The 14,629-nt window shown below is 47.8% G+C and overlaps 8 protein-coding genes across 8 annotated transcripts; 4 read left to right on the plus strand and 4 right to left on the minus strand.

The window, feature by feature from the left end:
* Positions 1-1,328: 1,328 nt before the first annotated feature.
* F5891DRAFT_1186217 (permease for cytosine/purines, uracil, thiamine, allantoin-domain-containing protein) lies at positions 1,329-3,384 on the plus strand (the record flags this gene model as incomplete). Its single annotated transcript, XM_041366669.1, has 9 exons — positions 1,329-1,558; positions 1,690-1,761; positions 1,818-1,982; positions 2,032-2,350; positions 2,418-2,674; positions 2,723-3,013; positions 3,067-3,139; positions 3,194-3,259; positions 3,313-3,384. 9 exons carry the CDS (start codon positions 1,329-1,331, stop codon positions 3,382-3,384), a joined length of 1,545 nt encoding a protein of 514 aa, XP_041228144.1.
* F5891DRAFT_143076 (uncharacterized protein) lies at positions 3,135-4,482 on the minus strand. The gene is made up of 3 exons (XM_041370641.1): positions 4,313-4,482; positions 3,470-4,257; positions 3,135-3,404 (listed from the first exon to the last, which is right to left on the minus strand). The coding sequence occupies exons 1-2, from the start codon at positions 4,383-4,385 to the stop codon at positions 3,623-3,625; spliced, it is 708 nt and encodes a 235-aa protein (XP_041228145.1). The 5' UTR covers positions 4,386-4,482; the 3' UTR covers positions 3,135-3,404; positions 3,470-3,622.
* On the minus strand, positions 4,453-4,931 carry F5891DRAFT_1022202 (H/ACA ribonucleoprotein complex, subunit Nop10). Its single transcript, XM_041361225.1, has 3 exons — positions 4,825-4,931; positions 4,731-4,773; positions 4,453-4,651 (listed from the first exon to the last, which is right to left on the minus strand). Exons 1-3 carry the CDS (start codon positions 4,876-4,878, stop codon positions 4,554-4,556), a joined length of 195 nt encoding a protein of 64 aa, XP_041228146.1. The 5' UTR covers positions 4,879-4,931; the 3' UTR covers positions 4,453-4,553.
* Positions 4,932-5,910: 979 nt separating this feature from the next.
* Positions 5,911-6,845, plus strand: F5891DRAFT_143107 (uncharacterized protein). Its single transcript, XM_041370642.1, has 5 exons — positions 5,911-6,056; positions 6,105-6,155; positions 6,214-6,409; positions 6,507-6,581; positions 6,631-6,845. The coding sequence occupies exons 2-5, from the start codon at positions 6,123-6,125 to the stop codon at positions 6,729-6,731; spliced, it is 405 nt and encodes a 134-aa protein (XP_041228147.1). The 5' UTR covers positions 5,911-6,056; positions 6,105-6,122; the 3' UTR covers positions 6,732-6,845.
* Positions 6,756-7,164, plus strand: F5891DRAFT_1022210 (uncharacterized protein). Its single transcript, XM_041361226.1, has one exon. It carries the CDS (start codon positions 6,771-6,773, stop codon positions 7,062-7,064), a length of 294 nt encoding a protein of 97 aa, XP_041228148.1. The 5' UTR covers positions 6,756-6,770; the 3' UTR covers positions 7,065-7,164.
* Positions 7,165-8,147: 983 nt separating this feature from the next.
* On the plus strand, positions 8,148-10,728 carry F5891DRAFT_1143045 (heterokaryon incompatibility protein-domain-containing protein; the record flags this gene model as incomplete). The annotated part of the gene is made up of 3 exons (XM_041364942.1): positions 8,148-8,231; positions 8,281-8,538; positions 8,602-10,728. Exons 1-3 carry the CDS (start codon positions 8,163-8,165, stop codon positions 10,726-10,728), a joined length of 2,454 nt encoding a protein of 817 aa, XP_041228149.1. The 5' UTR covers positions 8,148-8,162.
* Positions 10,729-11,609: 881 nt separating this feature from the next.
* Positions 11,610-11,765, minus strand: F5891DRAFT_925703 (uncharacterized protein; the record flags this gene model as incomplete). Its single annotated transcript, XM_041373866.1, has 1 exon — positions 11,610-11,765. A coding segment is annotated over one exon (156 nt), but the record flags the coding sequence as incomplete, so codon positions are not given.
* Positions 11,766-11,925: 160 nt separating this feature from the next.
* F5891DRAFT_1186221 (uncharacterized protein) lies at positions 11,926-14,210 on the minus strand (the record flags this gene model as incomplete). The annotated part of the gene is made up of 8 exons (XM_041366670.1): positions 11,926-12,038; positions 12,093-12,282; positions 12,333-12,418; positions 12,448-12,549; positions 12,613-13,154; positions 13,881-14,034; positions 14,091-14,109; positions 14,154-14,210. 8 exons carry the CDS (start codon positions 14,208-14,210, stop codon positions 11,926-11,928), a joined length of 1,263 nt encoding a protein of 420 aa, XP_041228151.1.
* Positions 14,211-14,629: the final 419 nt, after the last annotated feature.

Here is a 14,629-nt window from a genome sequence, read left to right on the forward strand (position 1 = left end):
AATCATTGACATTATGCGGACTACAGGATAGATCATCGATCAAGGAACATACCACCATTAATCGTCGATACAATAATCTTGCGTGTCTAGTCTCTCTTCATCAGCACCTTTCTCGAGAGACACTCTAAGCTTCTGCGTAGATGGGCTCTCTGTGGTATCTTCAGATACGACTGTGTAGTATGCCTGTCAGGATGATTTGGACGACGTGGCTGACAGCGAGCTCGAACCTTGCGTCCAGGATGGCACGCAATATTTGGTGGGTAGAAAGGCGTGAGAAAAAAACTTTCGAATACGCATGAAGTACGAACTACTCTTCCACCTCACTCCAGCCTTATAAAGTACGAGTTCCAACTAATTCGTGTTCTACGTCAAATAACCCTGTGTTCTTGAATCACATCCTCATGGTATTTATCGGCCTCCGCGAGTGGTCCATTCCTGCATGTTCCATTTCTCGTGCTACAAGTGCCCTAGCAGCAAGCGTATTCACCTTTCACCTTGCCTCAAAGAAGCAGGATAAATGTTCGTTGTACGCTGTTACTTTGACCTCGAATGGGTGTTACAGCGGAGACATGCGCCAAGGATCCTCAAAACCCATACGGTGCTCGAATTGCCAAGGAGGCACATAATTAGAAGGCAGTTTGACTTCCTACGGGGTATTAGGCGCGTTCCATCACCCTTTTTCAATGGGCTGATAGCTCATCCGTGGCTTCCTTGTACTAAGCTGTAGACTCTTTCTTAGAACCAGATATCCTTAATTTTGGAGAATCCATGATGCAAAACACGATGTTCGTTGCAGAGATTTTCTGGAGTGCCATGCGTGATTTATAGCACACGCTCAGAGAAGCAATCGGTACTTTATTTTGGACGACATGGGCATTGTTTTAATATATTGACTGATTTCTGCCAGATGAAGTGGGTGCTGAGTTGAGCACTCATGAAATGGCTGATGGCTGGATAAGATGTTCTGAGTCGGTCAATGTACTTTGAATACCATGGTCATCTACCTGTAAGTACACCGCGAAAAAATGCATAACACTGTTAATAACACATAGGCAGTGTACTTACGTAACATCTTCCGATTCATAAACCCATTTAGACTTTTATACTCGCGGCGCGGCGGCATGACTGATTAATGATGCATCAGGCTGGAACCAGGGACAGATGCACCCACACAGTGCATGGCAGTTCATGCCATCATGCTTGTGATTCATGAACCGGGTCGGGTTCAGTTCATTATTTACGGATCTCAGGGGATGGTGCCGAACTAGAAAGCATTTAGCAACCGGCATCGCTGAGCCTTTCCACGCTGCCCCACAAGCACCACTGACATGTCTGCTTCCCCAGACTATTACACAGAAGACAAGGAGAAAGCCTTTGGCTCGATTGAAGATGAACTTCATCGAGTTGCGTACGCTGAGGAAGCACCAGATCGTGTGATCGCAAGCCGTTTCGGTGTACTTGGCCCACTTCTTTCAAGACTCTTTGCCATTGGTGTCGAAGCTCGTGGGATAGAGCGTATACCGGAAGACCAGAGAGAGTCGAAAAATGCTTGGAACAAGTGCGTATGTTATGTTGCGCTCGTACCATGCCTGTCCTGAGCCCAATGCAGTCTTCTCATGTGGTGGTCAGTTCGATTTGATCCAACACATTGTTTTGTTCTTATGTTCCCCTCCCTCCATTTTTGCGTAGGTCCGTTAATGCAGTGTTGACTACCATTCCTATCGGGGCGCTCGGACAGTCCGCTTTCACTTTGAGTTTTGGGTATGTTCACTCACCACATCATGATGCCGCTTCTTACCCATGTTTATGCTCTCAAGCCATGCTGTAGCAACTATTTTCTGTTTTGGCGCTCTCGGCGGCATTGCAACAGCATTCATTGCTACCCTCGGCCCCATAACTGGTCTCCGCACCATGGTTATCACCCGTTTCAGTTCAGGATACGTTGGTGGCACCATTTATTCGGTCCTCAATATCCTCACTCAGTGCGGCGATTCTCGTTTACGTGCACATTATCTTACTGATCGTACCTAGGCTCGGCTTTTCTACAACAGCAGTCATTCTTGGAGGTCAGACGCTCGCCAATATCAATCCTGGCACCCTTCCGCTCGTCGTTGGCATCATCATCATTGGTGTGTGTTGCCTCATCCCGTGTTTTATCGGGTACGACATGGTACACGTCTACGAACGCTACGCATGGATAATCGCCAGTGTCATAATGCTTTTCCTCTGGGGTCTTGGTGGCAAAGCCGGATATGACATAAACGCGCAGAAATCTGTCGAAGACACAGGGCGTGCTCTCCCAGCAGATATTCTCAGCTTTGGAGGAATCGTATTCGGCTCATTTTCAGGGGTGAGTCCACCCATCATCTCTCTCATATCACAACAGGGGCTAAATACTGCAAACCTTTATCCACCAGTGGGCTCCAGTCGCTGCAGATTATAATTGCCGGCTACCAGCTGATACGCCACCTATGCGCGTGTTCCTGCTTACATTCTTCGGCCTGTTCATCCCTATCTGCTTTGTCCAGATCCTTGGCGCAGCCCTTATGACAATCACAGATCCGGCATACATCTTAGCATACGCAGACGGTTCGACAGGTGGCCTAATTGCGCAAGTTTCTCCCCTTGGGGTCACTTTGGCCAATTCGTCCTTGTCCTTCTCGCACTTTCTGTCGTGTAAGAATGGTTCAACATCTTCTTGTATATACTAATTCAAGGATAGCGCCAATAATATCCCAAATACCTACTCCACTGGCCTGTCAATACAAGCCCTTGGACGCCCATTCGCCATCATCCCGCGCTTCTTCTGGGTTTTCATCGCTTTCGTCGCATATACCGTAGCAGGGGTCGTAGGCCGCGAACACTTCAACGCCATCCTTTCTAATTTCCTCAGTATTCTCAGTTACTGGACGGCTTTCTTCATCGTGATCGTAGCCGAGGAGCACTTTATCTTCAGACGGAAGAACGGACCGCTTGGAGGTTACAATTTGGATGATTACGATACGCCGTCAAAGTGAGTCTACTGGTTTTGGGTGAAGATGTCATTGACCCTGTTATATCTTCAAGGCTGCCACTAGGCATAGCAGGTATACTCGCAATGTGCTTTGGAATCGCAGGTGCTGTCGTTGGGATGTCAGAGGTATGTCATTTCCCTGCCCTAGCCTCGTACACTGATATATCTCCTCGTTCGTAGGTATGGTATACGGGACCGCTTGGGAAGATGGCAGGAGCGGCGTACGGCGCTGATCTTGGGTTCGAGGTATGATTGATTCTTTCCCTGATTGAACACGCGCTCACAAAGTTTGCATATAGCTCGCAGCTGCTTTCTCAGCTGTTTCTTATCTTCCGCTGCGTGCACTTGAGATTAAGCTCATTGGACGATAAGGGAGATCCGCTGTACTAAACTGGTGTCAAGGTTGTAAGTTAATAATCATGGATCGTAGGAAGACGGGCTGGGTAGATTACATACCCTGTAGTGTTTGATTTCGATTGAAATCACAGGTGCTTGTAATGGTATTATATATGTTGTGCTGGACGCTCTATAATTCTGGAGTTTCTTTTGTAACAGTGCCTTCTGCTTCCCGAGTCTCATAGGTTGACGTCCTGTAAGGTCTAATGGAGACTATGGGACCAATATCACCTCCTTCCATCTCTCGTCATCTGATTCCTGTCTAACGAACTTTGTCCTCCGGTTAGGCATAACTCCAAGTTCGATATAGTCAACTTCAATGGGATCGATCAGAAGTAATGCAAAGTTTCCGCGGGCTTCCTCGTAATTCTTAGCGTCATACCCTTCCTCTCCGGGTTTCGCAACTGTGACAGGCCACTTTTCAGCATCGCTATAAGAGTCCATGGGGGAACCCGGAATAGGTCGGCACCAGGATGCGCGCATGTGCGCACCGACACTATCAAATTGCCTCCGTCGCTCGTCCTCCCAGTCCCACCCCTGACTCCGGAATGCATCATACACCTCTCCCACACCCTCGATTCCTTTGTTCTCCTGAAGTTCGGGTGAGGGGTAGATAGCCGCATGTCCAGAGACGCGGAATTGCTCGTTCGTGGCTTTGATCCAGAAATGTGCTTCTACGCGATGGCTGGGGTTGGATTTGATCTGAGCAACCTTTGGAGTACGGATGTCTGTGGTTGTGAGGAGTAGGGGTAGAGAAGGCAGGGATGGATGGATGATGTGGCCCCTGAGGACATGGCAACGAACGTGTGGAGTAGCGTTGTTGAAGTCGGTGGTTGCGAGCTGAAAGACTGATCCGAACGATGATGTTGGTCCGACTCTCGTGGGGTGTGGTTGGGAGCTCACCATCTTTCATGCCTTCTTCGTTTCGCAGAGCGAGCTTGAGAGCGTTGTGCCAGCGTGCGCTGCGAGTAGCCATGATAAAACAAGTGATTTGACTGTACTTAGTGACCGTGACGGTAATAGGGATGAAGATATTGCACTCAAGTAACACTGAAGTCCAGCTAGGCAAACAATAAATTCATATATGCTATGTGAAAACCACTACCAAATACACTCCGACTGGATTCGGTAGACGCCTAACCCTTCACATAGGCTTGCTAGGGAGCTGGGTTAACAGGACGCCATAGCGCTTTTTAAGAGTAACGCGGTGTCTCGAGAATTTATCATCGGGCGAGAAACGTGCTGTATAGACAGAATATTATCAGTATACCAATCGATGCACATTCTTGAGCCAGAAAAAATGGCATCAGGGGAGACGAACCTGGGTGTGCAGACTTGGTGATTCGGCCTGTATCTGTTGCTTTCTGAAACAGCGAGTCAGACAAGAGCTACTCCATGACAGCAAAGGTGCTCACATTCAGAGTGTATATCCTGTTCCCACTCTCGTCTAGCGTATACATAAGATGCATGATGACTTGTGAACGGGAGTTTGTTGAACTTGGGATGATGAGCACAAAACAAAATAATTTCTAGTGTTCTCACGCTGCCAGAAATGAGTATCGTTACAGCAGAGGTCCTGCCAAAACTTTCTCTGGTCACGGTATAGACCTCAGTAAACCATACTCTCTTGACTTTTCCTACATCGATGCTTCATTACACTGTGATGTGCAGTACGCACGCAATAGCATGTGCCTATGAACCAATAGGAATCAATATTTGTGTGGCTCAGCGAATGGTTAGCGCTTCAAATTGAAGTCAGCGTGTTGCGTGTTGGCCATCATGCATCATACCTCGAACGTTCTTCGGAGTTCTGCCAAAGGACCATCGATGAGTCACCCATTCCCTTTTCACATTACTTCTCAGTGTACCTCACCGTTTCTCTCACACTGATCCACTTGCGATGAGTGAAGACCTTACTCTTAGGCTAAATACCATTGATCCTCCTCCAGATCCAGCCGGGGAAATGTTGCTGAAAGCTCAGTATGTGGTTCCTTGAAATCCGTCGCTTCCCTTTTGCATTATTCGTCCAGCAACCCCGTAGAGGATTCTGTCAGTCCCTGCAGAAATTGAAGAATGGGTTAACCAAAAACTTCCTGTGCGTAAACGTGAAGGTTGGTTGTTCTGAATACAGCTGAGTCTGTACAGAAGCGCCCTAAGCGAACACGCAGCCGCCGGTCCAGAACGTTGACATTGAAGGGGCTCCACTGAGTCAGAAGTTGAGGTAAGTGCTCGAACTTGCTATCCTAGTCCTTCGGTTTTCTTAGAGGCCCCTCTATCCTTCCAACGACTACAAGCATCTCACCATATCTCAGATTCTCAGCGACTCCGTGAACCAGGGCTGTCTAGAGAGCCTGCTTCACAGGTATTTTCGTCCAATACTTTGACCCTCTTCTCTAATTTTGGCGATCCCACTGGTTCAGGCTACTCCTTCCGGCGAGGAGGAAGGACCTGATCTTCAATTAGTTAATGTTGAACTTCAGGGTGCTTGTGATGGTATACAAAGCATGGAATTACTCGGGAAACATGCGGCTTCTATGAAATCCGCCACCGGCAATGCCTCAGCGAGTCTTGCTGTCGCAGGTGATTTTGAGGCGGCTGTATCTCCAACTCCTAAAGATGATCGGTAGTGTCCTTGAGAATTGCGGATGTATGGATGATTCTTCTTGATTGGAACTGAACTGATCAAATTGTATAGGTACATCCATACGCAAAGATGGCACTGGGTATGCTATCTGCTGCATCCAAAGTATGTTTGGTTTCTCCCGCAGTCCATTTTCATACTCAAAAGTTCCAATTCCATGCAGATTATGATTGCTCAAGCAGAGCGCGACATTTTGATTTTTAATCTTCTCAAGAAATTGGCTGAAGTTCACTGCTTCATGACTCAAGATGACTGTCTTGACGAAATTGAATCGATGCGCGGAATCGTTGAAAAGATCGTTCAGCAGACTCACGAGTGTGCCCATTTCATCAGGGACTACTCGGAGACAAAGAACTTTCGTGAGTTACTAAGCTATCACCCTCTGTACATGAATATTGTGATAAGCAAGAGACTTGTAAAAAAGTTCTCTCGGAAACTGATGACATCATCAAACAGCACAGCGACACTTTGGACGGCGTTGTGCAACAATTTCGGGACCAAGTTGGTCGAGACGCGACCATTTTTGTGCGGGTAAGATTATGATACATCTCTGTCTTTACATTCACTCACACCGTTCCAGGAAATACCCTGGATCTCGGGGATCTCGCTTATGCAAAGGGCGCAGAATCAAATACCATGCAACAGTGCCTACCAGGGACGCGCACGGAGATTCTTGTCTAGATTACGGACTAGATCAACGGCAGTGGAGTGCTGCTAAACATGTGGTGCGACTATCTGGCCAGCAGGCACGGGCAAATCAGCCATCGCTCAACCGATTGCCAAGGGTTCGGTGACATGGGAGTGCTCGATTCATGTTTCTGCTTTGACAAGGCCGAGAAACGTCATGAAAAAGCTTTCTCCACCATCGTTCATGACCTAGCTGATCGTGATGCGGAGATGAGAAGAGCATGGGCGGATGCGCTCAAAATTTCCATTTCACTGAAGAACTCGAAGGATATTTCCCAGCAGTGGGAGAAACTTCTTATGAAACTATTGAAGAAATTCCCTACGTGAAGTGTGGGACCTGTCTTGATTGTGATCGAAACGCTGGACGAAAGCGGCGGAGTGGAGACGCGGCGGGACCTTCTCCGCATACTTGCCAACACACTTCAGAACAAAGGTCTTCCCCAAGTCACAGAACTCCCATCCAACTTTCGGATATTCGCTTTACCTCTCGTCCACTTCATGATATCGAAGATTCATTTCACGGCACTCAGCATATTCTATGGTTATCCATGGATGAGATTCCAGCAACAGCGCTGCGGAGCACGACATCCACACATTCGTATCTGAGGAGCTCAAGGGGCTATCGGATCTTGGCGACAAAGAGTTTGCAAATCTTGCTGCGAAAGCTGATGGACTTTTTGAGTGGGCACGTCTCGCCTGTGAATACATTAAAGATACGCCTCCAGGTGTACGCCACATGCCTCGCTTCAATACACTCGTAAATCGCTGTGCCAGAAAGCGGAAAAACCTGTTGCACGATATGTATTGAGACAAGGGTAGGCGTCGACAACGTTCATTGTGGTCTTTTTAAGACAGGTAAAGCGGATAGCATTGAGGGTGCGTATGTCGTACATAAGAGTGAGTGAGTTTGTCAGAGATGTGGGAGATGATTTGATATGAGTGTGCGATCCAGGATGACAGTGAAATTCAAAAACTAAAGTCCAACCAAGTCCAACACATACATAGACCCATTGGATGGCGTTCCGCCGAAGAAATCTCGATCGCTCGAAGATTTTTGCCACCCGCATCCACTGGTGGGTGTAGAAAGTGAAATATTGGTGGTGACGGTCCAGCACACTGGCACCGGTAGGGACCATTGGTTCGGAAATAACAATGGTTGGTCCTAAGTGGTCCTAAGTTCTCTAGCATATGTAGTCGTTGGTTCTGTATAATGTGGTGGGAAGAAATTGAATGCTTGGTGCAGCCTGAGCGTGTTTGGTCCGACCTACATACCTCTGCTTTTTTCATTGATTCCATCACTGCACAACTTATTAGACGCGTGCACTCAAGCCTATCCGCCGCGGCGCGCCCGTGACACTGACAGTTATGTAAATAAGAATGCTACTAACACAGCCTATCCGAGTCTGAGATGGACTGCCGCATGTTATGCATCTGAGCCTAACCCTGCAGTCCGCACTTATGATTCCTTCAAATTCAAAGGCACAACCCAGTCAGGTGGGGACCTCGTTTTTATGTTAGCTTGTTCCTCACCGTGGCATCCAAGCAATTCCCGGGTAATCCTGAAGGGTTCACACTATCACCTAGTGATGTTCCAACCAGTGGTACTATTGCAACTCGCCGTCTGGTCTCCACGCATACTAGTTTGGCCCTTGCTGGAATTATTGGAGGGATTTCTCTTGGAATTTTGGCTGTCTGGCTATTGGTCGCCCGCACACGCAAACTCAAAGAGAATGCCGCTTCTGCTGGAACCTCTGAATCCTCACCTCTCCTAGTTCAATATCAAGCACCACTTAATCTTCAGGTGGGGAGCTCGATGAAATTTCCGCATACCCAGCGCAGTGCACTGATTAAAGAGGATGAATAGACTTATACTGCCAAGTTAGAAAATGACATATTACTTTGTTCCACCTGTGCAAAGCTGGATTTTTACAGGATCCTCCTTTATGGCATCCACGAGCTGGAGCCGATACCACTCGGCTCACTGTCATCTATTTTCGAAAGATCTTACCAGTGCAGTTTCTGCCGCCTCATCTCACTATATGTCCGTCGAACACGAATTATGGAGGACTTTCCTCACATCGATCTCTCAGAGATTGAATGTGGGGTCCACACGACGCTTTGCGGTGCTCTTCGGAGGGGACCTCATCCCCCACTCCGTTATGGCCGCCGCCTCTACATCACCGGGAACGGCCTTTGGCAGACGCATCCCGCTTTCAGGGCACTGGGTCCACTATTAATCCATCTCATGCAAGAAGATGCTTCCAAGTTTGGGAGACCGGTCGATCTTCATGGTCGCAGGGTGAAAAACACGGTGGATGTCGGTCTGGTGAAGAAATGGATTAAGTTGTGTGAGGAAAACCATGGAGATAAATGTCGGAATGTTTGGAGAATGGACAGGAACATGCCGGAGTTCGTGAGAGTGGTGGACGTAGTATCGATGGCCGTGATCCCTGCACCTTCTCACCGCTTTCGTCACGTCGCCCTCAGTTATGTATGGGGAGGCAACGGTGCAGAGTATTGGACGACGAAGGATAATATAGCAAAGCGCTCCATACCTGGCGGATTGAATGCGGCAAACCTCCCTGATACCATTACAGACTCGATTTCATTCGTGCGACAACTTGGTGAACGTTACATATGGATCGACGCTCTGTGCATCATTCAAGATGATTTGCAGGATAAGATCAGTCAGCTGCACGCTATGGATTCGGTCTATGGCCTGTCTTATTTCACGTTAATTGCTGCTGGCGGAAAAACAGCCCGAGACCCTCTCCCAGGGTGCCGTCCACGAACTAGAACGCCACAAATACATATCGAAGTTGTCCAAGGACTTCATCTCTTTGTGACTCCTCCAACACACGAGAAGGCTCTCGGAATGTCCGCTTGGATTACGCGTTGTTGGACCTATCAAGAGAGCGCGCTGTCCTGCCGAAGGATATACTTCACTGGGCAGGAGGTCTACTTTGAGTGCCGATGTCAGGTTTTCTGTGAAAGCATCGTCGCGGAAAGTAAGGCCGACTTCTGCCGCAGCTTTCTTCGGCATTCACGGGAAGAATATTTCCCTTTCTCAACTGACTCCTTCTGGAGTTACAAGTATGCCGTTGAGAGGTGCACACGACGTAATCTCACCGTCGAATCAGACATCGTCGATGCTCTCACTGGAGTGACAAATGCATTGGTGGTAGCATTTAGACTCGGTGACCCCGCTAGAGCTTTTCAATATGGAATGATGTTGACGGAACTGCATCAGGCGCTTCTCTGGCAACATGATCCACTTACACCTCGTACTCGTCGTTCGCTTGCTGAAGGAAGCAACTCATCTTGGCCTTCTTGGGCATGGGCGACATGGTGTGGTGCTGTTGTCTACATGTCACGGAGTGTGTATAGGCAGACTAGGGTTACTGGTTATAGCAGCGAAGTGTCGGTGGATGAGACGCTTGTTGATGCTTGGTACATCGTGGACCATGGTGGCGGTATAGTGCCCCTCGATGTTCAGAAGGTGTCACGCGTTTATTGGATAGAGGAAGAGCAGCCCCCGTATTCCTCTCCGGGAAGGACCTTGGACCCAACAGCGATGCCACTGGACACTCATCGACCACTAAAACCAGGCACTCTCATTTTTTGCACGACTTCCAGCCACTTTGCCATTACAAGGCGAGGTGGTGAATCAAATGAAGAATCGAGCCCTGCCGACCACTATGGTCTCTTTAATATCCTCTCCGCCACGACTTCTCCCACTTGGGTTGGCACTGTCATCCTGCCATTGAACCCTGCCCCACCAAGTTCTATCGAGTTCATCGTGCTTTCCCGTTGTGATGGTGCGCACGGCTTCTACGATGAAGAGAGTATCAAGCCTTACCGTGGGTGCTTGCTACATGTGATGGGAGTAAGTGAGAATGAGGGCTTGATGGAACGTGTTGGATTGGGCATCATTCATATCGTTGCCTGGGTTGCTTCAACGCCGGAGGAGAAGATGGTGTTTCTCCGATAATGGCTGGCAGTGATGGTTTGAATTTAAGCTCGATTGTTCAAAGCAAGAATTTACTGTCCTTCAATTTTTGACTCGCTGGTATTAAACAGTTACTTATGACCTTATCTTGAGCGTTCCCGTGTTGGTCGCGATGCTACTGATCGGAACCAGTCTGTTACAGCACATCATAATGGCGCTTGCTCCTCGACGCCGTTTTGAATTGGCGCTCAGGATATGGGTCAGGATCTGTGGTCCAATTCATACGATCCGGGGCTAGTGCGGTCATTGGCATCCCAAAATGGCATGGCAATGGCGCTTGAGCACGGTGATACACCTGTGACTCCCACGTAAGCCCACTAATAAGAGGTGATAGACCCGGGCCTCCGCACCACTAAGCCGAGGGGTTGCAGTCTTTCCAGGCTAGGTTCAATAGTGGTGCGATATCTCTGCTCCGGACTTGTGAGAAAATCACTGATATAGTAAGCGCATGACAGCTCGGCAACATCCGCCGTGTCTATTAATAATGATACCGCCTGTCGGCAACAATAGCTCGGGTATCGAGCTCGCTGTGCCCGACGATGAGCAGCACGTTCTCACTCTTTTCTCGACCGTTTGACAGCGCGTTTTTTTTGATTGATCTGTGGTAGCTACTAGAACTGAATAGGATCATTTACATATAGATTAACTCATTCTAATAAGTGCGGGGAATGTCTAGACAGCATAACATAGAGCAAATGCTAACATACTTCCTAGTCCTCTTTGTCATTGTCAGTAGATTGGCTCACATCACTGTCTTCGATGATCTTGCAGCTCTTGGGCTGCCTTTGCAATGCACGCCTCTTCTCTCTGGACCGTTTGGTAAGAGGTTCATTCTCTTTGTCCCCTCTTGGTGCAGTCTTGCATTTGCATGATGTATCTGCATCTGAACATTTCTTACGAGGTTTCCCGATGACTTCACCTTCAACCTGCCACCTTTCTACATCCGCCTTGTATTTTTCGAGCTCAGACCGCGACATTGTCCTCCATGCACAGGTCCCTCCTTTTAGCGCATCATGGAGTGCTCACATGTCAGGAGATGGTGTGGATATTCCATGGGGATGTGAATGGGATAGTCGTCGGCCAGCCTTCCAAGATGATGCCAGTAGGACAACACTATAGCCTTGGTATAGTTAGGGTAATTCATAGTGATGTTGGTCTTGTTCGTCACCCATCCTGTTCCTAAGAGTAAACCATGGAAAAGCCAGACAAGGTAGGGTACATACGAAGACCAGTGAGAATAAGTCTTGCAGCTTGTTTTTGCATGCTCTCGAGACTATTGTGTTCCACAATATCTTGGAATCAAACATCAGTATAGTATTATGTAGAACGAGATTTTCAGTACTTACTTTTGCCCTGACTGCAAGCCCACTGCTCAAATTTGCACACAACATTGTCCAGCACGAGATTCAGCGCATCTTCCCAAAAGTCCGAAGCATTGTCAGTTGTATACCATGTGGCGGGTGTCTGGTTGTTCACATGCCCGCCTGCAATCACGAATGTTGTGTACGTCCCACAGCAATCGCACAATCCATTGAGCTGGGAGTCATGAGTGAGCATGGACATCACCAGACAAATGACACACCTACCTCCTGCTTAATTTTCTCTGTAGTTGCTACTACATCTCGCGCTGGCCGCAATGTTGTTTGCACGCGAGCCACTCGTTTTGAGCGCCCTGTGTTCCATAAGCTCAGCTATAAAGACTTTTTTCTCCTTGTGTGACAATGCATGTGGGTGCAACATTGGGTCTTCTTCGACAAGTTTTGCGGACTTCCTTCATGGTGTACTTGCTTCCAGTTGGTAGGTCTGTGAGATAAAGTGACAGTGAGAATATGAAAAAAAACTGGAATGAACATAACAGAAACAAACCTGCATTAAGTTCCTTTGCCTTGGCATGAACAAGCGCATTCATGAGTTGAGGTGCTTGCGATTTCTTGTAGTGAGTGTGGAAGTTCAACAGGCTCTTGACATGGTCCTGGGTGACGTTGTGCAACCTTGCGATCTCTCCGACCTTCTTTGATTGCTCAATGATGAAGTCGGTGATTGCATCATGGAGGGCCTTCTCATTTTGCTTGCCTTGAGTTGCCTTGAGAGCACGTGAAGCCTTTTCTGCGTCTGTCAGCAGGACACCCTTGGCTCGTGTGGGTATAACTGGCTGGCCAGGATTGCGTGCTGACCAGCATGAATTATTGCCTTTGTCATTGAGGCGAGCCTCCAGTGAGTTGTGAGAGTTAGAGTCGTCATCCGGAGAAGGTAAACGTGGGATGTTGCTTGCAGGGATGTGTGATTCATCATCCAGAGAAGGTAGACGTGGAACAATTGAGAATGTCCCGGACTCGGCAGTATCTTCATTGTTGTGCAAGGATTGGTCGAAGGAAAATGTTTCGAAGTCGGTGGTATCTCCGAAACGGCTGGAAGAGTCAGTATTTCAGGGAAATATGCCCCTGGTGCTCATTCCAGACAGGAAATGTATCATTCTATGAAACGGCGGCACAATTGGGCTTTCATTCGGATTCATGAACACGGGGTACATTGACAGCTCAATATCTCCAAAAAAGAAGCGATGTGAGAGTGGAAACATCAAGGAAGAAATTTGCATACCTGAAGACGAAATGAGCACGTCTGGATCCATGGAGTCACTGCTGCAGGGCTGTCTATACATTGTGTATCTTGATTGTGATAGTGTCTGGTGAATCCTGCGGCGTGACACAATCACGGTAGTGTAGGGAAAACCATGTGTGTCACACTGATCAACAAACAACATGTGTTGCGCATCCTAGTCTACATTTCAGACCTAATTTATTTCCTGATATTTTCTTACCATTCTTTTGGTAAGTGTCATCTGCTCCAAGATCACATGCTACCGCGCAGCGATCAATTACAAGCCCCTATTTCTAACATAATAATACATAGTACTTATGGGGTAATCTGCAATTGAGCTGCTCAGCCTTCTCCCAGGTGCGCGCTCAGTCGTTGGCGTCCTATGGTAGGGTGGTATGGCCAGCACCTGAAGAAAAATTCACAGTCAACACCGACAATGCAAAGCCCAAATTTAAGAACTCACAGTTAACATCGACAATGCAAAGTCCAAACACGAATTGGAGAAGACTTGGGGTAAACCCACAGCCGACACTGACAATGCAAAGTCCAAACGCAAATTGGAGAAGACATGGGGTAAACCCACAGCCGACACCGACAATGCAAAGTCCAAAATCAAGGAGACACCGACAATGCAAAGTCCAAACGTGAGGACGACACTGGCAATGCAAAGTCCAAGCGCGATGGTGACACCTAAAAATTCAAGTCAGAACGTGGATTCAAGAAGGGTTGCCCCAAGCCTCCAACACTGAGAGCCTGGAGAACCACCTAACAAGGAGAGTTAGAAAGTATGACTTTAAGGAGGTACTTACTTGAGTTTTCCGGTTGCCAAATGCTTGCTTACAGTCGCAGAGGCCTCTGCGCAGCATAAAAGTGCGCACATATTTGAGCTGTTGACTGCAGGGGAGACGAAACAACAAAGTACCATGAGCACTTTTGCTTCTGAGTCTGGACTGACCTCGATCGGAACTTTCTGAGACACAATTCTCGACTGACTTTGATCCGAACTTTCCGAGACACAATTTCTTTGACAAACACTAGTAAGTACATCACCACGACATACCTTTCCCAATTAATTGATGCACATGAACTCTTGATAGTGGGTGGCATATAAGGTAAGTAACTACTGACAGCTACATAATCTTTAACTTGCTGACCAACACTTTCAACAGCAATCTCAGGGGGATGGACAAAAGGATGCGACAATGGGCAGCCACGGAACGATGGATGTCCGATTCTGCGTAAGTACTGAGCATTGACATCTTTGCTCTCACCATTCAGTTTTGCT

Source organism: Suillus fuscotomentosus, assembly GCF_016647785.1.
Source record: "Suillus fuscotomentosus strain FC203 chromosome Unknown F5891scaffold_16, whole genome shotgun sequence".
NCBI classification, from domain to species: Eukaryota; Fungi; Basidiomycota; class Agaricomycetes; order Boletales; family Suillaceae; genus Suillus; species Suillus fuscotomentosus.

What these genes read in the sequence shown, in the direction of transcription:
- F5891DRAFT_143076 (XM_041370641.1), bottom strand. Translation starts at nt 4,385, where the DNA reads ATGGCTACTCGCAGCGCACGCTGGCACAACGCTCTCAAGCTCGCTCTG. An exon ending in CGAAGAAGGCATGAAAGATG is followed by an intron (nt 4,258 to 4,312) that starts GTGAGCTCCCAA and finishes CGTTCGGATCAG; the next exon opens with TCTTTCAGCTCGCAACCACC.
- F5891DRAFT_1022202 (XM_041361225.1), bottom strand. Translation starts at nt 4,878, where the DNA reads ATGCATCTTATGTATACGCTAGACGAGAGTGGGAACAGGATATACACT. An exon ending in ACAGGATATACACTCTGAAT is followed by an intron (nt 4,774 to 4,824) that starts GTGAGCACCTTT and finishes TCGCTGTTTCAG; the next exon opens with AAAGCAACAGATACAGGCCG. An exon ending in CACCAAGTCTGCACACCCAG is followed by an intron (nt 4,652 to 4,730) that starts GTTCGTCTCCCC and finishes CTGTCTATACAG; the next exon opens with CACGTTTCTCGCCCGATGAT.
- F5891DRAFT_1022210 (XM_041361226.1), top strand. Translation starts at nt 6,771, where the DNA reads ATGTGGTGCGACTATCTGGCCAGCAGGCACGGGCAAATCAGCCATCGC.
- F5891DRAFT_143107 (XM_041370642.1), top strand. Translation starts at nt 6,123, where the DNA reads ATGGCACTGGGTATGCTATCTGCTGCATCCAAA. An exon ending in TGCTATCTGCTGCATCCAAA is followed by an intron (nt 6,156 to 6,213) that starts GTATGTTTGGTT and finishes AATTCCATGCAG; the next exon opens with ATTATGATTGCTCAAGCAGA. An exon ending in ACGCGACCATTTTTGTGCGG is followed by an intron (nt 6,582 to 6,630) that starts GTAAGATTATGA and finishes ACACCGTTCCAG; the next exon opens with GAAATACCCTGGATCTCGGG.